The sequence below is a fragment of the Grus americana genome, chromosome 5 (genome assembly GCF_028858705.1).
Source record: "Grus americana isolate bGruAme1 chromosome 5, bGruAme1.mat, whole genome shotgun sequence".
Taxonomy (NCBI): domain Eukaryota; kingdom Metazoa; phylum Chordata; class Aves; order Gruiformes; family Gruidae; genus Grus; species Grus americana.
The window spans coordinates 37,017,501-37,045,000 of record NC_072856.1 but is presented as its reverse complement, the minus strand read 5'-3'; the positions used below and the strand labels follow the sequence as shown (position 1 = coordinate 37,045,000).

General features: G+C 40.0%; 1 protein-coding gene across 10 annotated transcripts in view; it reads right to left on the bottom strand.

The window, feature by feature from the left end:
- MEIS2 (Meis homeobox 2) overlaps positions 1–27,500 on the bottom strand; it is a 174,168-nt gene that overhangs the window by 6,080 nt on the left and 140,588 nt on the right. For 5 of the 10 annotated variants that reach the window (XM_054827279.1, XM_054827282.1, XM_054827284.1 and 2 more), the window contains exon 10: positions 380–438. In XM_054827279.1, the coding sequence (XP_054683254.1) occupies positions 380–438 (59 nt within the window). Of the gene's footprint in view, positions 1–298; positions 439–27,500 lie in introns of all 10 variants that reach the window. The other 5 variants (XM_054827277.1, XM_054827283.1, XM_054827278.1 and 2 more) reach the window with 2 other exon arrangements.

Below are 27,500 nucleotides of genomic sequence, written 5' to 3'. Positions count from 1 at the left end.
AGAAGTGAAAGCAATGCATACACCAAGGAGTTGTGGGTAGCAAGAAAATGAGATTGTCCTGCTGATTGGATGCAGACAAGCAATGAGTAATTCAAGAGCTCACAGTCAAACTGCTTGTGGCACTACTACTTGTACCCAATTACCAATTCAGAGAGAAAATAAAAAGCAGTTTCAGTAGAGTCAGGGTGGGAAATCTCCAATTAGCACCAATTAGCGAAGTTGCTTCCTACCGCGGAATTCTGGGGACATAAGGAAAAAAAATAATCTCCCAGAATGCCTGGTTGGAGCATTTATTTACCAGGTGATGGGACTCCTGAAGAATAACTTGATGAGGATTTGCGCCTGTGGGACTTGAATACAGATACTACTTGGAACTTGCCTGCTCGATTTGACTGGTCAATCATAGGCTGTACTATTCTTCTTCTGGCATTAATAAACCTGCAACAGAATACAAAGAATAGAAGTCCTTTCATGAGCTTGCTTCTGTGTTTTGAGAACACCTCTGCTTCAAAATTGACAGGATTTTAGTCCGGTGCGGCAACGTGTTTTGCTTCGTGTTGCTTTTTTTAAAAGAATATAATTTCACTTTAAAGGATTTTCCTCTAAGTGCTCAGAAATTGTAACCGGTAACATGCTTATCTTACTAGCCAGCTTAAAGCTGGATTTGCCAGAAGGCTTTGAACAAGTAAATGCGACCAAAAACTTGTGTTAAAAGACAATTGTTTCTTTAACTTCTTCGAGCGGCTCGGAACCTGGTTAAAGTTCACAGGCTGGAAGACTTCTTTTTTTTCCCCTTTCCATCGTAGGGATCCAGCTACCCTTGCAGCTGGCCATAAATGAGGACCAGGCTTTGCCACTCCGTGCTTTCACAAGGTATCGTTAGGTCAGCAAAGCCATCAATTAGGCTGTCTGAAGTTTTATCACCAGCGCAGCAGCAATAAGCGCCGGCCCAGAAAGACTTCTGCTCTTCTGCAACTCCTGCCGTTGGCGCCTGTAAAGGCGGGGGTCGTTTGGAGGTCAGTGCCAGCTGGGGCCGACCTCTGCGGCCGAGCGGGGACACCCCGTGCAAGGCCACCGCCCGCCCGAAAATCATGCACCTCTCAACTCGTTAGAAACCCCCAGCCGCAGGTACATGTGGTTAATATTAGGCCCAAAATAACCTTTTTTTCTTTCTTTTTTTTTTTTTTTCCCCTCAAACCGGGGCGGTTGCCGAGGCTTTTGAGCGCCGGTAAAGGCAGTTAGTTGGCTGCGGAGCCTGGATTTAATTTTGCTGGTAATCCAAAAATAAGTGCTTGCATATTTCTTATTAGCTTAATGCGCAGCGATCCACATCAGCACAAGCTAAGCCAAATTAATTTCCCTAAAATAATTTTAAAACTTGCCTATTCACAGAGTTTCTTTCAAAACAGGGCAATTTTCTATCACTCAGGAGCCACGCTTGTTTTTGTCCCCCCTCTTTGTGTTTGAGAACACTTTGGAGCCTTCGCGCAGGTTTTGTGTGCTATTTCACAGCTCAGGCTTTCGGCTGGTGACCCTTAAGGAGTGCTAATGAAGTTGAATACTAGTGTTTAATCCTCTTCAGAAATACTAACATGCCCATCATCCAAAACAGCCTCCAATAATTGCCATTGGGCCCGATCCAACGCCTAGCAAAGTCTTTCAGTCAGTTAACTGAAAACTAAGTTCATCTGCTCATTTAGTAAATTGCTAGCCTTTATATAGCATCAACTCCGCGAGGCCTTTTGTGGCCGTTCCCTCCCTCCTGCCCGCCCCCCGGTTAAATTCCTCTGCAGATAATAAAAGACAGTGGCACACCTTCGATCGCATCTTCCGTAATCACAGTCGTGGAAATTTCATTAGACAGATGCATAAATGCTACAAGTAACACTAAAGGGCTCTTTTGCATCTCTCTGTTTACATCCAAAAGACATTCTTTATTCTTTAGGAAAAGTATAATTCAGTTGTCAGAAATGTCATCCTGCCTCAGAATTAGTCATGACTTCAGGTATTAAAATAAAAACTCAGACAGTCGATGTACTTGTTTATTCCCTTCTGACTGCGGCACAGCGAAGGCATCTCCTACCCCAGCGCTGTGATTTCGAGGCGTGTTTCCGTCCTCAAAGACAAAGGTCTCTGATAGGACTAAATTTGCTGAGCTACTTTCCAGTAAGGTTACCGCGCTGACCAAATGGAGCCTGACCCGAACCTCCTCCATCCAGTGTGCCTTTTATCAGCTAAAGTTAAGGCCAATAGAGATTAACGGGAAAGCCTGATAAGACTGTTTTCTCTTCTCCTATGAGCTTCTAATGGTGTATACAGATGGCAAGGTTTTAAAGCATGGAATGAACGCTTATTTAGGCCTGTAAAAAATCACAGACAACAGAAACATCCCCCCACACGCAAACACTTTCCGTCTTACTAACCCCTTTTCTTCAATCAGGCCACTCTTCAGGGAAACCAAATTGCTTTTTCGTTTTTTATTTAAACCCCAACCACTTTTATTATTTACATCTGGTGGTCCCCTTATTTATGTCCCTCTCCACTTCCCTGCACACACACCCCGGCTCACAGGGCTGCGAAGCATTATGGGCCTTGGCTCTCAGCGGGAGAACTCGACACTGTCTTCAAACAAATAATTAAGGGGAAGGTTAAAGGTTCACCCAGAGGTCATATCTTTGGATACTCCTCAGAAAGTTTACATTAGTAAGAAATGGGTGCCCTCTGAAGTGTTCTTTCAATGGGCTCGCACAACAAGGCAGAGCATTAAGAAAATTCTAAGTCCTGAAGGGTTTCAGGTGACAACTGCTTTACCTCCCCGAGCAGCAGATTGGGATACTCCACTCCAGTCTTACACATTCGACAGCCACGGCAGAGTAAGCCCTTTGGGATGGGTGTTGAAAACCCAATCTTGCCCAGCCATTCACTCCCAAAAGAGCTCGGCCTTATTTTATTCCGCTGATGTGAATAAAGCCAGCCTTTCACTGTGAACTCTACGTAGCGGCAATTCACTAGCTATTTTGGAAATGAGAGTTAAAGCCCTGATAGTGAGTCCCCCAACCTTTGCCTCCCTATAGGAAGAAATAGTGATAAAAGCGATCACGTTTGTCCAGTAAACCTTGCAAAAAATAGCGCTTGGGTTTGCTTTCTGATTTCGTTATTTCTCTGTTTTTCTTTTGGACGTGTGCATAACTGCAGGTGCAAATGATGTCCTCTAGACCAGCAACACTTTGTCTGAAGAGAAGATACACTGTCATATACTTAGAAAGATAGAGGAGCACAGAGGCTTTAGGCATCCAGATCATTTTGAAATTCCATTTCTATGGCTCCTCTGAAAAATCCTGTTCATGAATGGCATCAGTTATACCCACCAATGGGTACGTCTGAAGAATTACATGTGAAATTATTTATATTTGCAAAACTGCAGGTGCAAAACAGACAGACATTTCAGGTGAAACTAAAACTCAGATCCTAGTTTCATTAGCAGTAGCTACATTACGTAATGCATCAGCACAATTGGTAGACAAGGGCACAGAATGCAGTGTTTGTGGATTATTATTTATTCTTTATACTGCCCCATAAATATGCACAGTGCATAATAGAGACGTAGAAACCATAGTCCCTGCCCTAGCCTTTACATTTTTTGATGGCTTTTTTCAAATCCCTTAGGGAGCCATCTCCAGCACCAAAGTAAAGCAAAATACAGCCTTTTGCACAGCACTTCAGTTCGTGCATTGCAGAAACACTGTGATGTTATTTTGGCACAAATGTCTTCAAAATGCATTACGAGACAGGTGAAAAAAGAGAAGACCAATGCCACTATTTCCAGCATTATTTGGAACCCTATAAAAGAAGAATGCACAGCTCTGTTCCTGACACTAATTGCCTGCCTTGCTCATATCCTTCACCTAGAGGCCAAAGACTGAATGGCCTGAAAAGATGAGTAAAATCTATCAACGAGACATGGATTTCTTTGTTACTCTTCTGTTAATAGTAATTCCTATTATTTGGATGATAGCAGCAGTCAGAGGACCCAATGAAGCTCAGTCTTACTCCACCCCATGCTGCACAAGCATACCGTCCAAGAGAACTCAGGGTCTGAACAGATTTCCAGGCAAAGCCTGGGGGGAGAGTAGAGACACCTTCTCCCTGTTTGCGAAGGGGAACGGAGACAGAAGGAGATTAAGTGACAAGGCCAAAGTCATACAAGAGATCTTTGGCAGAGCCACACACCCAACATAGATTTCCTCAGTCCTCTTTCAGCGCTCCTACAATCTGCTATCCATATGCTATCTTTCCTTTGTTCCCCCAGCTTAGCAGTCAGGCACACTGGCAGGGGACTGCAGAGAGAGCTCACATTGCCACTGTTTGTGCCTTACCTGCTGTGTAGATAAAGAGGGGTCATCAGCCTCCAGGGCTGTGAGGCGATACCTTCACAAACTCTACATTCATATGGTACGCGCTCCTCATTCCAGAGTGATAAATGAGGTGTGTAATGTTGAGAAATACATGGCATTGACATAGTACGTTTAATGAAAATCTCACTTTTAGCATTTTGCAAATGACAGATTACCAACCTCGCTTATTCAAACAGCAGCCATTTGAAGCGAAAGAAGGGGTTTTGCCTCTTGTATTTTTCTTTAACTGCTACCTAAAGCAGCCACATATATTTCCTATAGCCAGAGACTGTCTTTCTCACACAAGTAGTTCCAGTAACTGTTGTGGGACAATTTATGAAAGCGCAATGAACAAGATTCGGCTCAAAATGTACAACATTATGGACTTTCAAAAGAACACATTTCATTTTTATCTGCTTCCAGCAAAAAGCAATAGAGGAGTAAAGGTATACTAGTGAATATGCAGTGTAGTCTGGTGATTTGGTAGCCCTAGTCCTAATTGGTTCCTACCATTGCTAATTAGCATCACAATATAATCTAAATATATGCATTTAATTGCATCTCTTAAATAGAGCCTTGGTTTTCTTTGTCCAAAATAAACATGGATTCTGTATTTTATAGGACGTCCTGTAATTAATCTTCTTTATATATTTCTCATATTTTATCTCAAGTCATATCAAATGACGTTAAACTCACATTTACATAGTACAATTTATTTTTATAATAAATAATGTTCGGGTAAAATTGCAGAGAGATATTTCTGCAAAGTGCAAAAGAGAATAAACAGCCAATAGAGATCTCTTAGTCTGCTTGTTCAAGTCTGGCACATTCAAAAATAATTTTGTTGTTGTTTCCACTGTCTTTTTTATACATACTGTACATGTATTTCAAAACACTGTGACCACTCCATAACTGAATCTGAGTAAGGTTAGTTCTTGAAATGAACTGTTAGTGGCTGTACTGATTGGTAATCACAATTAGAAATATCTTCAGCTTTACTCTATGGCTATCATGGAAAATTCACTTTAAGTGCATAGGGTCACAACAGGTCTTGTTTCAGGAGGATGAATTGCTCGAAAGCTTAGGAAACTACAATTCATCCCCAACTTGGGGTCTAATCTCAAGCAGAGAATGATGTTTAACTCCAGTCACTTGTCTATACATCTAATATCTTCTGCAAAACTGAACCAGTCCCCCGTCAGAGTAGATTGCTCCTTCTGAGAGACTGAGGAACAACATGGAACCACCACGTACAAGTCAAAACTTTTCTGTATCAGTCTTCAATCTGGATTTCCACTTAAAATATCCATCCCAGAAAATGAGGTGTTAAAATATTGCATGTGTTTAACAAAGCAGCCACTGCATAAATGGGTTCTCAATTCTTTATGTGAAAAACAGAGAAATAAACAAATTTGTGAGATGAATCCAAAATCAGTTCTCTAAAGGGATTAATGACAAGGAAAGTTTTGCCTCAATTTAGATTTTAGCCCAAGAAGACACTTCTGCTCTTTCGCTTGAAAAGAACAGAGATGCTGAATGAACATTGTCACAGGCTTATTTTTAGATACCCAGAGGAACAGTCTAGCAAGATTTTTCAAAAACCTGCCAAATCTAGATGAGAAGCTCAGTTCTTATTAAACCTAGGTAAATGGGAGCTGAGCTTGATGAATAAATGGGGTTTAAGCACCTGCTTCAATGTTTTGCCGAGTAAGAGCCTAAGAATGCATTCTAAAAAATAATCCAAATGTTTTCACCTTGGATGGGAAAATAAATCTTTGCGTAAATTATATTTCAGTATTTGGACTATGAACATGTCAGTGTTTAGCTCAAGAGTATATATGATGCTGATCCCTTGTTGCCCAAGAATGCCCTAATTTAGAAGGGAAAAAACAACAATGAAATATCTAAGTCACAAAAAATGTTTTCATAAGTAACCTAGAAAATTACTTCTTTCCCAGGCTGAAAGAATCATTTCAGAAGTCTTGAGCAGATCAGAGCAGTCTGAAAGAATGCACTAGAAAAGAGTAATTTGCAGAAATGCTTTTATCAATATACACCCTCCACCTTTACAGTAGTCTTTGTCTATCACCCAAACTTTTATCTGAGCAAGTAAAATCTAGTTATCTTAGTCTATTTAATTTCTCCCTCCAATATGTATTCTAAACTGACAGAATTAGGTTTAGGTGTCCTTCCATAAGTGTGTGTACAAAAATAGTTGAAAAAGCCCTTGTTTATGCCTCACTGAATCTATGCCGCACCTGGTTACCAACTCTTATTTGCAGCATTCCTTATAGGAAATAAAAAAAGCTGAGTTAGTCACCTGGAAATGAGCCATCTAAATAAGGCTTCCCTAAGTCATGAATATTGAGAAATGGAGTCACTTATGTTATTGGTTTTGAGAGGAAGAGGGAGGGACGGGCAGGTTTGTTCCCTGACAAAACTTCACGTAGTTTTGGACAGCCTTGTTACAGAAGGGGGGTTATGGGCTGCTTAAACTGCCTTTCTTAAGCTAATTTAGACATCTCGCATCTGTCAAAGGTGTGATTCAGAGGACCAAAGTCAGCATCCACGTTTGGTGGAGAGAAGGCTCCAGAAGATGACAGAGAGCTATGAAGCTGGGTGCCTGAGGCAGCCCGAGGCAGGCACTAACCGTTCCGAAGACCTCTGCCGCATCTTGTATGTTTATGTTGGAGCTCCTAAAAATACGTTATGCCACTCGGAGCTGCCAATTCTAACTGTGAGACTGTCTTAAAAAATCAGAAATTTAAACAGCACTCTTCTCGGTGTTTACTTTGCGGGTTTTTCAGTCATTGTGTCACATTTTTAAACCGCTCTTCTCAGCCACAAAATCCAGAAACTTACTTGAAAAGATTCTCACGTAACCATTGTCTCCTGGAGCTGGGACCTCGAGTTAACATGAAATAACTTGAGCCTTGTGATAAAATCATGAAAATTGGCAAGACGGGCATCTATTCACCTCAGAGAAAATCCGTCTCATTAAACATGTAACTCTCAGTTACCAGGTTACCTCTTGGGAGCATGGGGAAATGATTTGGCTCTGCCAAGGCAGGACCTGGTGCCTGTCGCGGGGAGCACCTGCACTGCAGCACAAACCCCGGGAGCTACCCTGCCATCGCTCCTGGGGCAGGGGCTTGTCCGCAGGACCCTTTCCCTACAACGAAGGCAGACGGCCAGGAGGCCCCAGTCACAGTCGGGGCTCCCTGGTGCTCCCCACGAACCTGGAGGCCCCACGGCCACCTGGCTCCCCTGCCGGCCTGCACCCTGCTGCTTCCATCGGCCTCACCACCGGCCCAGGGCCGTGAGGGCCCAGCGCCAAGGCCAAAGCCAGCCAGCGCTTGGGGTCGGTACCCGGCCATGCTGGCAACAGGACAGCTGCCGCTCCCTGCTTCCAAACCGGGCTCGCCCCGAGTTTCAGCCTCCGGTGGCCCCGGGTGAGGCCTCCCGCTGTGCATCAGGGCGCCATGAGGTGGGGCCAGAGCACCGCTGCCGGGCCGGGGGTGCCGCTGCCCCGGGGGCACGGCTGCTCCTCTGCGCCCAGCGAGCCAGGTAGCGCTACGGCCGTGCTCTGGTTCTCCTTGTGCAACTGTGGGGATTGCGCCGTCCTGGGCAGCAAGCGCGCCGTGAGAGCCCTCTGTGGGCCGGAGCGGGTGGGAGGTAGGATGTCCGTTAGCGTGAAGGTGATGAGGGGCGAGTGCCCGTCCCGCCGGGTGGGCACAGGTCTCCTCACAAGCGCTCGGGAAACCTCGGCTTGGGTGGCAAAACGTCATCCTTTATCCCCCCTGCGTTTCTGGCGGGTAAGAAGCGCCTTTCGGTGCATACAATTGCACATGACACACGCCGGCGATGGCTGTTACTCTTTCACGAGTGCCGTCAGATTATTCATATACGGTTATTTATCATGCACCGTAAAAATGATCTTTTAAAGATACTTGAAAGGAAGGGAGGAGACAAACAGACATACTTCCTTAGCTATTCATATCTTACAGATAAAATGCAAAGTCAATAGACATAAGCTGTAGTATATAACCTCATCCTGTACTTGATTTATTGCAGATGGGAATCAACTAGAAACTGAATCACTTTGAAATTTTTACTACTGACATTAAAATTCCAGGTTTGTATACATACGTCTTGTGGAGATGCTAAATACAATTTTAGCTAATTTGGCATGCGCTTTGATTTGCTGGCACTTAGACATCCATGTTAAAGGTAGATAACAGATCTCCTATAAAATCTTAAGTAACTCATGCATTTAAAGATGTGTTAATTTATCACCTTAAATTCATAGGAAAAGATTTTCAAAACTAATGAGGGTCCAGCAGTCTTGAAAACACAACCAGCTTATCTAGCTTCTTACACAGGAGTTGAGGCGCTTCATTTGAGGTAACTTTTTTAAAAAAAAGAAGTGTAGTTTTAGAGTAATATTATATTGCAGTATTTTACACGTCTTTTTAACCATTTCATAGTAAATTTTTAGCCAATTCTAAATTGACCCCAAAAAGGAGAGTAGTCAACAAATTCAACATCTGTTTAACTTCCCTGATCAAATTAGATTAAGGCACTAATTCTCCTTCTTACTTTTCAGTGGGAAACTACCTAAGTAGCAACTTGCCAAAAATGCATAAAGGTGTTTAGCAATTATGTACTGGGTATGTTTGAAGAGATCAAGGTGCACTCACATGTCCTGCGCTATGGATATCTCTGATTAGCTTGTCATCTGCTCTGAAGAAGATGTAGCCCAACTCTCCTATACTATGTAACAGGCCAGCTGTTAGCTGTCTGTCAAGCACCTAAAGTGGACAAGTAGTCCAGGAGCAAAAATGTCACTCCTTTGATCTGGCAAGGAGCAGCTGCTGATTTATAGAGTAGGACTTTGTTCTTCCGTTCTATTTTACTTTCTTTCCTAAGGCAGAACCACAAAATCCAGCAGAAAAAAAAAAAAAGTGCCGTTCTCTGCAACATCAACAAGCTCTGACAACTGCAACAGGGTTTTTCTTGGCCCTAACAAAGCTCTCAGGCATCTCCTTTGACGCTCACCTTTTTTTTTCCTTCTTCTTTTTGCAATGCGGTAGTTATTGTTTAATTCAGCTTCTGTAAATGGAATGGACTGTGGCCAGCAAGCCTGGGGCATAAACACACCTGTATGAAAGAAGCCTTATTGTAGCAACCATCTACAACCAACCTGCACATGCACTACCAGTTCGTGAGTTCAGAAGGAATGTTCCATTTTCCCTGACAGTAAATTTTGCCTAAAGATAACAATTTTTTTGTACCCGCTGTCCTGTCTTGACCATGAAGCTTGTACACTTTTTCATTGTTATTAAAATCTGAAGGAAAAAAATATGTATTTTTCTACCTGCCAACCGGCGGACCTCAGGAAATTGGATCCGAAGAGCCCACTTTAAAAAAACCACAGCCAAAATATATTTATGGAAACACACTGCTGAAAGTTTGAGAACTACTGATCCTAAAGATGCCTGTTCTGTCTCAGAGACAGCGATACAGTCACAGTCACCTCCAGCTTATACTGTTACAGATTCACCTCAAAAAAAGCATTTTGCAAAACAAGTGCTCAGTAAGAAACAGCATTTGATGCAACTAACCAGACTGCGGCACTGCCAGACCAGAATCAATGCTCCATTCAGTTCTTTCAGACTCAGAAGGTGCTGAGCAGATTCTGTGAGGTGATCAGTCACTACACAGGCTGTTAAACTCTTGCCTCACCCATTGGAATAGCGAGGGAGTTTTCCTTTATTTCCTTTCCGATCTGTTTTCAAGTTTTTTAGCTAAAAAAAGAAATCTACAGGCCACAAGAAAAGGCTGCAGTATAATGCTGCTGAGCGGGAGAGGAGTGTCTTGTGTCTTTATGGACGGGGAAGGGAACCACACAGCAAGCTGTGTATTTGACCCTGGTATGTGTCTACGCACACGCTGTGTTCACACTTCTTTATACTGTAACTTTAAAAACAGACAAAAAGGATTACAAAAACAAAGATGAGAAGAGGTGAGGGTGGTGGGGGCGACATCATGACTACAAGATCTTTTGCATATATGTTAGCTTGTGGAAATAAATAAGAACTATTACATCCAGGGCCCTAAGGGAGGCAGGAAAATGATGATGTACAGGATAGTATAAAATGATATATTAAAAACTGTGCTGTCAGTGGAACAATAGAATATTAAGCAAAAGTCCATAATAATTGGCAGATATTTAGCTGCAGACATCTTTCTCTGGTTGGTGGGTACTAAAGTATACGTGAGAGGAAAGAGAACTAGTTAGGCAATTAGAAGTAATGGGCATAAATAATACACTATGTATAAATACATTCGCCCCTCTCCCATGTTATAGCTCTTATCCAGATACACCTAATCACCTCTCAGTAAGTCATACCTACATGCTGGTATCCCCTGTGTTTTGCTCTTTGCACTGTCTGGTTACTGGAGATTCTGCTTATGTTAATCTTCTTTCTTGCTGTAGATGCAGAATCATGTTCATTTTTTTCCTTTAATTATTCCAATACCAGTGGCAAGACTTTATCAAACTGGAGGGTCTAATGGCTTAGCAGCTAAAGGTGTATCAACACCGTATAGACACCGTGAGGCTGCAGCCTGCCATGTTATGGAATACATGCTCCACAGTGACTGAAGGTATTAGCAGCACCAGTGTGGGACAGCTATTATTTAAGTGTGCTAAAATGGAGAGGTAATTATGCAGATCTTCCCAGCTTCATACTAGAGAAGCTTTGTCTAATCCCATTTTGTGTTCTCCATATCGCAGAGGAATCAGGAGAAAATGCTCTAAAAACATTTTTGAGAGTTTGATAGCATGTGAATGTGTTTTGTGTTTCCTTGTGTCTTAGTTACTCTAAGCCAAACTAGTTTGGAATCATGGAATTGAAAAACCTCCGTGGAGCCGTTTCCTCAGCCTATCACTCCATATCCCAGGCTCCTATACTTTCTGACCAGTGCTTCATCTCCCACAGGGCTCAGCTCTTGCTCCCAGCCTACCTTGCCGCCTCACCAGAGATAATTGCAAAGTACAGCTGGCAAGTCAGCGATAAAGCTTGCTGGTGCTCTGCAGGGGTCCTGCCTAGATGGCCAGATATGCTATGATTGAGGACATAGATGTGAATGTTAAACCATTTCTTTTCTCTCTGCTGTTTTCATTCTTCTGAACAAGCAAAGGACTGAAACCGGGAAGGTTTGTGCTTTCTGAAGCACTTGGAAGATTGGGTTCCCCTGATTTCTGTACTCAGCTGGTTTATGGGCAGAGCAGAGCATTTGAGGAGCCTGTGCTCAAGTGCACCACGTTTTGGTTGTTGTTGGCTTCCCCAGCTAAAGAGGGGGCTATTCATGTATTTTTCTTTCTTCTGTTAAAGGGTGGGTAGCTGAAGAAGTCTCTTTTAATGTAGTCACTGCCACTTACATATCTCATCTGAAAATTAAATCCTACCACAAAAAGAAACTTGAAACTGAGCACATATTTCTTCAATGAAAACTGGCCCATTCTGTAATGTGTTCCACTATCCCATATTTTGCATACAATTGAGATATTTGTTATGAAATGAAACCCAATCTATATAACCTATCTAATATTTATCTGTCTTTATGAGAGCAGTCTGGAAACTCTGTGTGTGATCTTACATAATTTTAATAACTGGTTGCTGATGGATTTCAATATTAACTCTGACTGTTCTGACTGGCAGGGTGTTGAGGCTTAATTTTCAGGAGAATTTCACTAATTGTTCCTGCACTGCGTAGGGGTGAAGGCATCTAAGAATATGTGTATAAACCTGCATTTGAGCCCACAAAACTGGTAATTGCAGGGCCGTATCCAGCAATGCTGATCACTTCAGCCTGGTCTAGTAAAGAACTCAGGTGTATAAGGGACATTTTCAAAATGTCCAAGTCCTATTATCAAAATTATCATAGGTCCTGTAAAGCCAATCCTAATGTTCAGTGAAATTCCAAGTTAGAAGGCATTATTAGCAAAGGGGATGTTGACACTAGCACCTAAATTGTCGGTGAGCTGCTCCAAAGGAAATTCCTGTCTCTGGTTAGATGTTCCAGGAATCACCAGAAGGTGGACTTAGATACCTAACTACGTTTTTATGTAAAAAAAAAAAAAACCACAAACAAAAAACCCTCACAATATTGAAAGCGCCTAAATTCTTTAGGCATGTAGATATTTACTTTTTAACACCCCATGCCATCATCATTTTTGCCGCTGTGTATATGCATATTCTAACAGTGAGTTACTTTCTGCCTTAACCACACTCTGTCTCTGAGTTAGAGGAAGACACTTATGTCCAGTCAGGATTCCTACGGATCCTTTTGGTAAGAGAGACATCTTAGGACAGGTCTGTTCTTTCTTATAACAACACAGATAAAGATCTCTTTCCTTTATAGCTGACACCATAATTATTTGACTATTTATCTGGAAAGAAGGAAATCAAGTTTTGCCTCCCTATCCTGCTTGATTTGGAACAAAGACTTGAGCATAGGTCCATCACATCCTAAAAGAATATCTGAATCACCCAGGTATTCAGTGAACAAAGCCCTTTCAGTTCTCATTCTGAAGATGTTCCACCTGAAATAAGTAATTATACAGTCATAATTAACCAGCACTTAACTCTCCCACATCTGAAGTTGGAGCCCTAACCAAGAGGCGGTACAGTCAAGCCCTTGTTCTTATTTAATTTTGTTCTACTGACTAGTTGTTACATACACAACAGAGCTGGCAGTCAGGAGAATGAGAAAGGCATGATAGTGAAGAAGAGTAAAGATGGAGCATTATGTTCAATAGCCCATTGATTGGGAAACTCAACTCACTTGGAACAGTTAAGACATTGATTTAAATCAAGACGAAGAGAAGACCTGCAAACATATATCCTATTTAACAAGTGAATTTTCTAGCCAATGAGCCATTGAGTATAGCACTCCCTCTACCCCATTTGCCTCTTTTGTGTAAAGCTTGGTATGGCTGATGTATGACAAGAACTTTGGCTGGATTTGGCCCCTGGGGAGATACACTGAGGCAAGGCTGATTTTCTGTTGAAAGTTGTGTCTGAGTCACTCCGGAACACGTTACTATTTATCACCATATATGTATTTATGTTCCTCCTCCTCGGTCCTTTGTATATAAAATAACCATGGGCAGGACAATATCTCACTTTTCAGTACTGCTAGGGTTACAGTTTCAAGTTTCTCAATTATGTCCCATTCTAAGCAGTTTTGTGTGTGCTCACCAATGGAAACAAGTATATGTGTACCAAAAGGTTTTGGGCATCTTGGGACTGGGCAGCTGCTAGGTGATGATGCTGGAAAATGTAGTGGTGGCTAAAGATAAAGATTAGCTTAAACTGAAGATTGCAGGGTTTGTGCTTGACACTTATATGGAATTCAAATAATGTACACATCTAACAGATACATATAAATTCATGAGGAAATATTTTGTAAAATATGCTACACAGATCTTTTATTGTGGCTTAATGGGTTTATAAGCCAATATTATAATAATACTTTCATAAGAAGTTCAAGCCAAGTTTTAGAACATCTCTAACCAATCTTTGAAAGAAACACAAAATTTAAGGTCAATAGAAACATTATGTAAAACAAAAAAAGTCTGTAAAAAGAGGGAAAAAATGCCCCAAATTCACAAGCAGCATCTTCAAGCGAAGTAGTTCAGCATTGTGCTTGTGTGCATAAGAATTTAAAATAAATCTGATAAGAAATTAACTATAAATAGAATAAAACCAATGCTTTCATTCTAATTCAGTGTCCAAACTGAAGAAAACATGTTAAGATAAATCAGTAGTTAGAAAAGGGGAAGTTGGTTGATTTTTTTTTCCCTTTGAATTATTAAAATTGTCAATGGCATCTGTACCTTCCTAGGAACAAATCACATTTTTAAATTGATAGTGAAAAACCTGTAATATTTAACTATTTTAGAAATCATTTATACATGTAAACTTGTAAACTTGTGTCTGTGTAAAACAGAATAATAAAAGCAACAAATGCGGACACCCATTCAGATGAACTAGTAAAGGCGAGTTAGTTTCCATTTCCTTTTCTTGATTCTTCCCCAGTTGTTATATTCAGTCTTTCCAATGTGACTATATTATCATCCACAAAATTTTTAGCATCATCGTAATCATAAAAGATATACTTTATATCTTTATAAATCACATGAGGCTTAGCAGACCCTAGTAATGCCACATCTGCTTTAATCCTAGCAAATTTTAGCCTAAGACAGCATAGCCTGTGGTGTCTCACCTGAGTTCTCGGAGACATTTCAGGAAATGCATTAGCTCTGTGAGTCAGTGAAATAAATACAAACAAATATAGTGGTCAATAGCCAAAGAAAAATGTAGCACTCTAAATGGGCTTTGACAGAAGCCTGAGTTGAAAAATCCAGCTGTTTTTTATGTATATCCCTTAACCACCAATCAATTCTGCTGAGATGAGTGGTCCAATTAGCTGTCTAATTTTTGATGCCTGATACATGTGTTCACAGTCAAAAAACCCCATGTATCTAGAGGACCGGTCTTCTTTTGGTCCAAGAAACTAAGGTCTACACAAGAACAAATATGACAACATCATAATGTGAAATTCCACATCCTAACTTGAAAAAAAAATCTCACAGTTCCAAGTACCTGATTGCTAGGACAAATTTGATGCAAAGATGTGCAGCTAAGATGGGTGCCTACATTTCATTTGCAGGTGTACTAAATACAGATGAAAAAATGGCGAGTGAAAATTTTTGTAGTCCTGTTTTGCATCCAGACCAAAAAAACCCGTTTCATCCTTCTGCCCAATTTATCCCAAGTGCTACCTAGATCATGCTGTGGTTTTCCAGTATAGCACAGTTCTATAATAACTGCTTAAGCATGCCATACAGTATTAATCTTCCTCATGAACTCAGTCCCAAACCAGTTTCCATGGAGAGAAATTAAGAGGTATGTACAGGCAAAGGAGAAAATATATGGCTAGCCAATGATACAGAAAGGCTCTTTAGATGGGAGCTGTGGTAGAGAGGAAGGATTTTTCAACTGAGATTGCAGAACTGAGGGGAGGGCAGCATTAGACAGAGAGTAGAGAGGAGAATATGGAAAAAAAAAAAAAAAAGACATCTATGTTGAAGTAGGTTTTGACATTGTTTTAAAAAAGACAATTTTGAAATTGATCCAGAAAAGGATGGTGGAAGGCTGCTGAAGTGCCTAAAGTAGGAGGTGATTTTGATGTGTGCGTGAGAAGGAAGCATCAGCATTTGGCACATGAGCGGGGGGATGAAGAACTGGGACTTAGAGTCCTGAGAGAAGGGGACTACAATACTCAAGGTGAGAAGAGATGAAGGCAGAAGCAAAAGAGAGAGGCAGACACTGAGACACTGGAGATGTGAGAGAAAGAGCAACACTAGGAAATGCACGTGGATTTTGGGCAGTGGGAATAAACATGTGCTGAGTCCTAGAGGATTATAGGGGAGTAAGACTTGTATTTAAGAGTGTCTGAGAGAGTAATGTTGCTCTGGGTTCGCGTCAGTTTTGTTCGCCAGGTTATAAACCCATCTATATAAAATGATACTATCTGAAACACGAACTTCTTTTAAACAATGCTCTGTTTATGGCAATAGTTTGTTAGCCAAGCAGTACCTGCAGCTGTGGCTTGTTCCATCTCATCAGTAATTTTAACTCTCTTATAGTCATTAGTGTAAAGCTCTTCACATTATTTTAAAATTATAAATAGAATTTCCTCCCAGTTCTTGAGTTCCATCTTGTTTGAATGGACTATGCAACCTTTAACATCTAAATGATTTGCCCTGAGAATCATCACAACATATCTACACTTTGGAACAGAAGATGTGAATATGGTTCTGATAAAGCTCTGCAATGTGTTTTGGGTTTTGGTTTTTTGGGGTTTTTTTAAAGGTAGCTTTGAATACTTTATGATTATCTATAATCAGTATCTTTCTCCATAATATAGTCGAAAGATCCAAGTCCTGAAATAGTATGCGTCTGTGTGAGAGGGTGGCCACCACATCTCATGAGTTGTTTAATTCTCACTGTTGCTTGTTGTGTGCGGAGCACTGAGTAGGCTTTTACTTATGACTGCTTTAAACAGCGCCTGCCTGCGCTGTGACTTTCCAAAAGACCCCAGGATGAGGTTAACGTGATAAAGAGCTTGATTTCTCTAAGAAACAGTCATGCAGACTGTCAGGACCCATTCATTTACTGGAGACTAAACAAAAAATATAAAAAAAGAAGAAGAAAAGAAAAAAGACTCAACTGTTGGACTTACTGACTCCTGAAAGGACATCTACACTATCATTACCACCAAGTGCATACAACCTGAGCTTGATGTTGGCCTACTTAAAATTACTGTTTGCTACAAAGGCTTGGCAAAGCAATTTGTAAAATGGTGGGGTAAAAGTAAAAGAAGCCCCATTAAAAGCTTTTTCTTTCCTTTAAATGAGAGTGAACAGAGTAGGAGTCTTCAAGTTTGACCCACTTATTACCTTTGTAAATTTTTCTTTATTAACATCTATTAACTGATTAGATTTCTCTTAGAAGTAATTGTGCATTGTTAGATAATCGTATTGTTGTGGCTTCTTATTGGGGAAAGGTATTACATCCAAACACTTAAGATAGATAAAACCAAATAGATGTATCTGTCTGTCCATCCATCTGTCCACTCAAGAAGCTTTTGGGTATTTTTTAGAGAGTTTGAAGCAGTGGTGCAAGTCATAAACAAAAGGGGCATTTTAAGAAGGAAAATACACTTAATTAAATAGGTGTCAAAATTATTTCATTGTCAACATCCACAATATCCATGATACTGTGATGTTGTGTAAGCGTTCCTCGGACTACTAGTTCTCAGAACCGTAATGAGTTGCTGTTAGAAAAAGCAGGGACATATTATTAGTATCCCCACAGAGTTATCTTCTAAATTATTTATGCTTGCAACACTTTCACGTAATGGCAGTTTTAAACTCAAGCAAACAAAGAAAACCACACAATAAAGAGAGGGGAAGGGAATTGTACAGAAACCCTTTCTGCATGCATGTAGTTAGAAAGGCAAGTCAAACAAACTAATCAGATTTTGTTTCCTACTCAAATCCTCATGAGGTTTGCAATAGCAGCATCAAAGCTTTCTGGGGTTGTGTCACCTTGATAAAGGATTGAACGGCGCTGTATCTGTTTTATCTCTCACATCTAAAATGTAGAGGAATGCAACTTTATTTGCCTGGTGCAAGTTTGCTTATTGTTTTGCAATTCCCCAGCGGACCCTCCACAAAAAGCTTAGCTATCAGAAGGGTGCAAATAACACCAGAGCCTTGTGTTACCCTTATGTTCATCCCCTAGGCTATGGTGTTAGGTTTGCGCAGGAGTTGTGGGGGCAGAGGGGGGAATTGTTGGTTTTATACAAACTTAGCATTGTGAATTACTTATTCTGCTTTCTGTAATGATTAACACTGTAGGGCTCAACACTTAATAGGAAAATTGAAATGGGATGCCTTTTTTCAGAAAAAAAAAAAAAAAAACTTCAGCCAAACTCAAACTCAAATCTGCTCAGTGCAGAGAGGATTTGGGTGAAATTGAAGAGAAAATAGCTCAGATTGAAGCTCTAACAGTCTCCTTCTGGTCTTAAACTGTTTACATTTATGAACATATAAAGATCATACTGTTCACTTTCCATTAACCAATGTATGAAGTTTTGTCTTAAACATCAAAACAAATTCCAGCTGAAATCACTGTCTTATTAACTTACTGAGCAGCTAAATTTGGTTACTTCAAAAACAAATTTCTATCCCACAAAAAGGAAGAAAAAACATACGGCATGGTTTCCCCCCCCGCCCCGTAAAAGGAGTGTGTAGCTAAATATTCTCAGCTTTTTGTCAGTCACAATACAAACAGGTTTTAAAAGTATCCAGTTATTCCGACTGCCTCTTTTTCTGGGCATTTGGATTAAGGCACCCATAATAAATGCACAATGAAAATGCTGGCCTTCTTTTTAAGCAAAATGACCCTTACGTGTACTAAAAACCTTATTTGCCTTGTGCTGCTTCACTTGTGCACCAGCACCCTCATTGATTACCGCCGAGTTACATTAGTTTAAAATTGGAGTAACTGAGTAGTGGATTAGGTCCTATAGTCAGACGTATGTTTTCCACTAGATAATGGCTACTTATATATTTATGAATTTTAAAATGCTTTTCAATTCAACTATCATTGTTACTATGTGCAGGAAGTAAAGAAGTAAATTGCAACCAAGCTTTCAGGGGTTTATTCCCTCATGAAGCACTTGTATTGCTAGTGTCAGGGGAGGGCAACTGTATAGTGCCCTCTACATAATAAATGACACTGTTGAATATTCTTAAAGTAATGTCTCTGTGTGTGTGGTTTTAGGGACAGAGCTATTATCTGTTGGGTTTTACATTCCTAAATACGATGCCACCATTTCTTTAACCCAGCTTCACAGAAAGTTTCGAGGAGGCTTAAAATAATTGGTACTCAGATCTATTCTGTCCTCATCACCCATAGTAACAGCGAGTACTCACAGGGCAATAAACAGCTTTCAGGCAAATGCGTAACTCCAGTGTCAATTGGAGTTATGTGCAGAGACTCAGAGCAGAAATAGTATATGGCTCTCCGCTCCTGAACATGACAGTCATAATAAACCTTAACCTCGACATTCCCTGCTTTCCTCAACCACAGCTAAAAATGCTACACACATCTATACCATCTAATGAACCAGACATTAAAAGGAAACCACAGATCTATACCAATAGATTATCAGGAAGAGAAGTGTGAAGTGAATACTTGCTCATTGTAGTATCATGGTAGTTACAAAGAGGAAAGACCTAATACATCATCATCATCATCATCATCGTCATCCTTCAGCAAGAACAGGGGATAATCTACCAATGGAGGTCCCACCAGCTACTAAAATAACAGTTTATAAACTGGATAGTGGAAACATACAGTGCAAAATCCTAGGGGACAGAAACTCAGACTCACCATGGTGAACCTGGAAACAGAATTATGGATGCTTATTTTACTCTGCTTTGGTGGCAATGCAAAGGAAGGACAGACTATGAATTGAAGTAGGGGTTTGGGTTCAAGTGAATTGTGTCTGGTTTCTGATTCTGTCACATATTATTTTTGCTAACATGTATAAACCAATTAATTGTAATGATGGCTCCGATTATGAAGAGAAGTGAGAAGGCAGAAGACTTGCTCTTTCAGAAGCAAGTAAGTAAAGAAAGAGTAGGAGTGAGTGGAGTTTAGAATTGACTCCTTTTCCACCCACATCTCCTTCAAGCCAGGGAAACAACCAGCACTGAAATGATAGCAACCTATAGCAGGTAGTGGTCAGTAATGAATACATATCACTGTAATGAGCAAGGGCAAAGTAGGAAACTCCGCTTTTGCTATGCCTCAGAGACATATTCCATGCTATTCCTACAGTTTTACTAATAATCAAGCCCTTAGTCTACCTGAAGCTCAGTTTCCTATCAGTTAATGATATTAATAATTATTTCTTCCCCATCTCACCTCTCATTTTCCTTATGTTGTCATGATACATTTTCTATTGTTTTTGAGACAATTTGACAATGAAGGGCACAAAAATATCTAGATACTAATATATCCATGCCTCTACACTGCACAGGATTTACCTTCCTCTAATTGAAATTCTGATGATGGCTGAGGGCCTGATTGCGCTAGCTACAATTACTAGAGTTTGGTTTACAATTTGTTCTGCAACTGTTATTCACATGTAACTTTTCAGAAGTCTTTCTAAGATTACTTTTTTTTTTTTATGTGGGATAATTAGCCCGATATTTAAGAATTCTAATCTCATATAAATGCTCAATCAAAACACATATTTTCCTGTGAGCTAAAAATGCCTGGATTTCAGTTTTGATTCTCAAAAGAATGTTATTGTTCCTGCAGGACGTGCAATGGAACATAAAAGAGCACTTTACCTCACCATTTGAATTGGATGAATTTTTTTCTTCATCTCTTTTTTTCTTTATTTTTGAGTGTTTAATTGATTATTGTTGTCTAGGGGTTTTTTTTCTTATCATCTTTATCTTCTTCTCCTATAACTGTGGCTTTACTGCTTTTGGAAAACCTACAAAAAGAATGTTGTTCTTATTCTGTGCTTTTTATTTCATATGTTTAATTTCTAAATAAAAAAATAGACGTTTTTAATCTCAGGACCCATTTGGTTAGAGGTCTCTCTTAAGGGACTACCAAAGAGGATGCCAATTAATTCTGACTGTATGCTGTGGATTCCAAGACCCAACAATGCACCTCTCTTAAGCCACAAAACAAATGCTGGTAATTGACTTTTGGCAAGTACTGATATGGATTGGACTGGAACTCAGGGTTGAATTTGCAAATGTTTTGGTACATGAAATACTTCCTTATCCATAAGATAAACACAGCACCAAAGTGGCACAGACAGACAAATTACTATGTCCTCATGACTCTCTAGGTTAATGCCTCTCTCAGAAAAGGGGGAGGGAAGAGAAGGATTAAAAAAATATCCCAATAAAGAATCTCTTACCTTTGCAGACAGCAAGAAGAAATCCAACCCGGCAATCAGAAAGAAAAGAAAAAGTCAGCCACTGAAAGTGTGAGGGCACAACGTACAGGTAAAGGGGCAACTTACTCTACTTCTGCAGTGTGCACAGCAAAATGGGACACCTGAAGTGTATGGTTGGGTTTTAAATACATTTGTGGGCAAACCCACATTTTGTGTTGAGGAAGCACAACTTAAACTGGAGCACAGTATCTTCATTATCATGTTTGAATAGGAGTTATTAGCACCTCTGGTTTAAAAAAGGGAAGGATGTTGATGTAGACTTAAGAAACTATGGCAGAAGGCAAAAATCCTATTGCCTATTAAGCATTAAGCAATACATTTCCTATTAAGCAAATAAACTTGAAATTCTTCATAACAGGTGGCTTATGTGAAAACAGATCCCATCAGCTGTCTGATGAAGTGAACACCGTGGAGGGGAATAGCAAAGTCAATCCGCTTGGGCTTCCAGTGAAAGAAGCAACCTGCCAGAGGCCAGCAAAAGAGCAAGAGGTGGAAGTGAGCTGAAGTGTCAGGATCCAGCTGTTTTCAGACCTCGTTCTAGGCCTATCACAGGAATAAGAAGTCTGGTTTTCCCTGGTTTTGCACTACGTAAAGTCTCAACATCTACGAAGTTTCTCTTCCTTTACTTTGGGACAAGCAGGAGTGTCATCAGACCAATGTCTCCCAGAATTTTATATCGTATTTTACAGGACGTAAATTGCAGGCCCAGTCATTACTGGGCCCTGAAGGAAAGATATTAGTAGTAAATATCAATGTGTCCATTTTCTTTTTTCTTTAAAGAGAACTATTTTATATATGTGAAGATTATAAGGCAACAAGTACTTTAAAGCAATCATTATTTCATTGCCATGCCATTTTCCTTATCCTGGAGATTGACTGCAGAAGTGAAGCACATATGCCAGAGCACCTTCTGATTTATTTGACACTGATGTTATTTGCTTGTTTTACAGCGGATGGAGATGAGAATCTTGGTGCCCTTTTCTGAGCATGCCAATGCGAGCAGAGAGTACTGTGTTTCCATTGATACAATTCATGTTTCAGGTAGCTTGCATCCCCTTAAATGACTGTTTCTTGGAAGTAAGTTGCTGTGCAAAGTCAGGGTCAGAGTAGACTGCTAGAGACCAAGCATGAAGAAAACCTGGGTAGGGGCATTGCTGGAGGAGAGTCTGCAGGAATAAGTATCGTTTCCATGGTGGTATACCCTTCATTACTGCTGTACTACCGTTCATTTAAATTGGTAAAGTCACCAAATACACTGGAGACAATTCATATGCCCCAAATTTACTGGAGTACAAAGTCACAAAATCTGTGCCCTGAGGTCAACATAAAATTCCTGTAAGACATACATGTTTTGTAGTACGTCTTACAGATGTCTCTGTGATTTCACATGCTGGTGAAGAGTATCAAGGACTGTAACACCTCTGTGGGGTTACAGGTGTTACTGCAGGTGTCTGCAGTCATCTGCCATTCTCTCCATGTCATGACACACGAAGAAAGGAAGAGATGAACAGAAATTGCTACAGTCCTTCAACTTGGCAACAAGGGTCCTTTCCTTCCCAGTTTTCAGGAAACTGCCATATGTCTATGTGCTGTCCTACAAATGCTGTTTGAGTAACTTATTGCAAGTCCTGTTTGACAACTGCTTCAAAATTCAAAATTGAAATCTGTGGAAAAGTTCTAACTCGCTTCAACAGGCTTTGAAACAGGAACGTGGACAATCTGAAGGAGAGACTAAAGGAATTAAACCACACTGAAAACCTGCCAGCCCCCAACCGCTTGCCTCACATTACCTACACAGTGCCCCAGTGTGACTTTCCGGCAAAGTCAGAGAATGAAGCAGCAAAGTGCATTTATATTTAGGAGAAAAAGATTTTTTTATGTTTTAATGTTATTTTTATGTTTTTCCGCCTAACATATTTTAATGCTATTTTTATGTATTTTTATCTTGCTCTATAATGTATTGTCATATAACGCAAAAATATATTAGTATGAGATTCCAAAAAATAGCTTTTGCCGTTTTTCATCAGCTTACCTTTATTACTTCAATGTTTAATTACTTAATGTTTTAACACCTCTGTGGAAGCACACAGCTCCATCTCAGCGTTACAGTCTGGTAACTGTGCACTGTTCACGTGGTGAATCCAGTTGCTGACTTCACTGCTAATACTTATTTTCAGAAAGGCTATGCAGACCGTTATAACCTTGTCAGGTGATTAAATAATTTAGGGGACAGATTTCCAAAGCTATCCATGTACCTAAACTAGACATGTGCTTTGTGGTATTTATAAAAGCATGTAAGGGCCATTTGAAATCAACCCACTATTACATGGATGCTGTCTACAGTGAGCTTCACATCTCAGCTGGGTCCTGTAGGAGCTGCTGTATTGTGACTAAGAAGTCTACAAATTAGGTGTCCTGGATTAGTTCTTGGAAAAAGGAAAACCAGAAATTTCTGACTAAAGTTGTAGGAAGTATTTGCAGTGAACATAATCACATATAACTAATATAATACTGGGCTTCAGCATAAAAAATAAACCTCAGCCCTGGTTCATAGAGTGATTCTGGGCTCTTCTTTAATTTTGCATTACCATCATGTCATATTTCAAAACTTAAGGAAATGTTGTAGCCAAACTGGTGCTCAAACCACAGCACTGCTTCTGGGTTTGTCTCTGTTTTTTGGAGAGAAACAAAATTTTACATTTAAGTAGGAGTTTTGACATGTAAAAATAAACATGAAGTCGTGTGGCTGAGGAATAAAGCTCCTCCTCAGAACTGCTTTTATGCAAACACGACCCTCCAGAACCTCGATGTGCCAGAGACTGTTGAGACTTGCTCTCCCTGATTTAGCAGTTTACTTAAGCGTGTGCCTGTCTATAAGCACATGGATAACTTCATTAACATGACTGAGAGCTAGGCAGGTGCTATGACAGCCTAATGGAGTTAGGCCTCATCTGAAGAATGGGCTCTCAGAGTGTTTGTTCCTGAGCAAGTCAGCCAACAGTCACCTCGGGTTTTTTTAACTGATCAAACTATTTTGTCCTTTGTATCAGTGGCCTTTGATTAAACTTAGCAATGGGATACTCAGCAAGAGTGAAAATTTTTGGTTCTAAATGAAATTATCTTAGCTCATTATAATTAAGACCATAGGCATTCATCATTAATTTAAAAAAAAAATGCTAAAGTAATGATTCACCTCAGGAAAAACGCTCAAGGTATCCGCGAGGAAGATGGCATCTACTTTTCATGCAGACAGACAGTAAAGTCTGAGAAATGAGGGACCAGAAATAAAGCTGAATGTATAAGAAGCAACTGAGAAAGGCCTTATCTGGAACTGAATGACTGGCTTTTTCCTGAGTTTACCCCCCAGATCTGAGTAATGAGATCTTCGAGGGATCAGCAGGACTCATCTTTCCTTCCAGGAAGCAGTATTGTTCTCTTGTGTAGAAATGAACTCTCAACTACTGTGTCTCCATTTCTCTCCTCCTTTTAGAGCTCCCATTGACTAAACTGGGCCTTAGTAGACACTGAAAAGTTAGAGCTGGGAGAAAGAAAGACATCATGGAAAACATAAATGGACAGACCTCACCACTTTCAAGACCTTCACAAAAGAGTACGCTGTTAAGTAAGTTCCACATGATTGTAAAGTTAATAAAAAAATCCTGATTTCTTTTTGAATATATATAAACCAGAAATATTCCCAGTATCTTCCAAAGCACTTACTGGCTGGCATGCAGGGCACTGTGCCCATCAATGTAAAATATATACCTTTTTGATATGTAGCATTGCTTTTAAAATGTTTCTTTTTCTCCATGTAAAATGGCATATTCTTCCTACACAGAGAAAATAGTCTTTATTAAACTTGCAGGCTTACAAATGAACAAGGTCAGACAATGTAAAGAGCTGTAGAAACTTTTCTGGGGGTTGATTTATGTTGAAATAAGCAAGTGAAATACAGTATATTTTATGTTGTCTGATAAAAGATGGTGTATAAAGAACCCTTCAAAATGCAACGTTTTGAAAACCACAATGAAAAATGAATTTTTAATAAGGCATGCCTCAGTGATAGTCTTGGCCAAGAAGAGATTTCTGCTATGCAAGTGCAATACGGAATTTTGACTTGAGAAACTCTGTATGGACTGGGTTTTACATCAGTCATTGAATGTGTGTAAGGAATACAGAAGAAAAAGAAAGAAATGATAGAGCCAGTAAAAAACAAAGAACGACTGCAATCTATTTAAGGCACACAGCACATTCTAGACTATAATTTTCCTGATTCTACATAAATGCCTTTCTATGTTGATCCAAATTTTTTAATCCCTTTCTGCTTCCATTGGTAGTTTTTAAGATGAAACACAGAATTTTCTTGTTTCTGCCATCTTTAAATTAACCCATACTTAGCAAAAGGCTAACATCAATCTCTTATGATTTTATTTGTTTTAAATGGATAAGAATTAAAGTGCATAAAAGTACAATCTAAATCTTCAAAGTTCTCGCAGTGCGCAGTTTCACCTGGAAATTGCTCTTTTATCATTAGTAACATCGAACTAATGAGCTCACCATTCCAATTTTATTCTCCAAATAACAAAAAAAAAAAAAGGAGGGCAGCTGAGTTTTCAGACAGCTGTAGAAAGGTCTGTCAATCTGGATTATTCACTTCTGTAGACTAGTCAGTAGACATGACTGCCTCTCTGAAAATTCTAACTTGGGAAGATTTTTGCCAAGTCAGCATTCCTGATTCTTCATTGACCCACATCTTGGGTACACACACCACTTAATACAAAGGAAGTATAACATACTCTTGATATTCTCCTTGTTTAATAGGTATTGTGGGCTGTTGTATGCATTGAGTGGGGAGGTGATCACACAAGGTGCAGAACATTCACAAATCAGCTTTAGTCACATCTTTCTGAGCAGAAAGATTTTACCAGACCATATGCCCTTTAGGGATCTTATGTTCTTCAAGCACTTCTGTGCTTCCTCATCACTTATTTTTGATGCTAAATGGTAGGAAAAGCTAATTCTACCTTTGCTTTTCCATTGGGTCAGATCTTCACTTGATGTAAGTCACTTTGGTTTAGTTATCCTGATTACATGCTAACGTGTCTCCGTGTCCTGGAAAGCACTTGTCATAGCACTACACTCCCGGGGTACCTCAGGGTGAGCACCTGTGTGGCAGTAAGGGAGTTGGGGCTACAAAAAAGGCTGCTTTGGAGCACTTGTTGCCCAATGGAAAGGGGACAACTTCTTAAGAATATACTGACATTGTGTTCCCCCACACCCCATCCCAGACAAAAGTAGGAAACCAAGTTGCCAGATTTCCTTATTATACGACATTTGTCCAACCAGCAGCACACCTTGGATTCATGCAGTCCAGTGTGAGCAGGTTTTGAAACTTTGGAAAGTTCACGTGCTGCAGTAGGCTTGAACTTCATTTCAGAGAAGTGAAAGTGTGTTTGACACCTCATTGTGAACTCTCCAGGGAAATAATGTTCAGTGTAATGAGTATAAGCATTGCTACCTCGCAGCATCTTATGGTAAGACCAGTAGCAGTGATCAGCTAAAAATTTTTAAATTGTGCAGACCCACTTACTTTGCTGTGTTTATGCCAGGGATTAATTTGGCCAGTAAGTTTGGATCGTATCTGCATTTTAAAAATTCAGTAGATCTATGCTGGTTTGGAGCTGGGGCCTTACGTTTGGGCTGACTTTCCTACTCTAGCTCAGAAATGTAAGTAACTGAAGCAATTAATACTGTAACTAGTATTTTAACAGCCACAAGAGTCTGGTAAAGGTATGGTATTTTCACACCAATTTTCAAATAATCTGACTTTCCCCACAGTTTACAAAATTACAGTTGCCCTGACTTCTTCTAAAATATAAGCAGAGTTAATAGGTATTTTTTTTTTGTTTGTTTTGCCAATCTGATAGATCTTTTTGAAAAGAAAAGCCTAAGCGCTACATAGAATTACAGTACTTAAATAACAAATAACACTGTATAAGCCTCTCTTCCTACGTGTTTTCCTTAGAAGTCTGTAGGAGAAGGGAGAAATGCAAGAATTCAATGAAACATAAGCAGCAAGTAAACCTTTCTATCCTCTTCAATTACACAAAAATAGGAAGGGAGCATCATTTTCAAAGGAACAAATGTTACACAAGACATGCCCTTTAAATCCTTTTTAAGGCTCTGTGACCTGTAAAACTATCTGCAATATCAGCAACAGAAAGCCCTCCACAGAACAAATGCTTATGTTTTATGTGTACTGTATTTGCTAATCATTAGTTCATAAGCAAGAGCAGATATACAGTGTGCTATAAATAATGGCGGGAATGTAAAAGTGAATTGATCTGTCTGGCTATCTAGTAATACTGCTGGCAGAGAACCAGTTTTGAATGGCTGCCAACTACCGTAGACCCAGCCAGTGATTTGTCTGGGGGTCTTGCCCTGTCAGGCAGAAAACAGTCTTAAGCTGAGCTC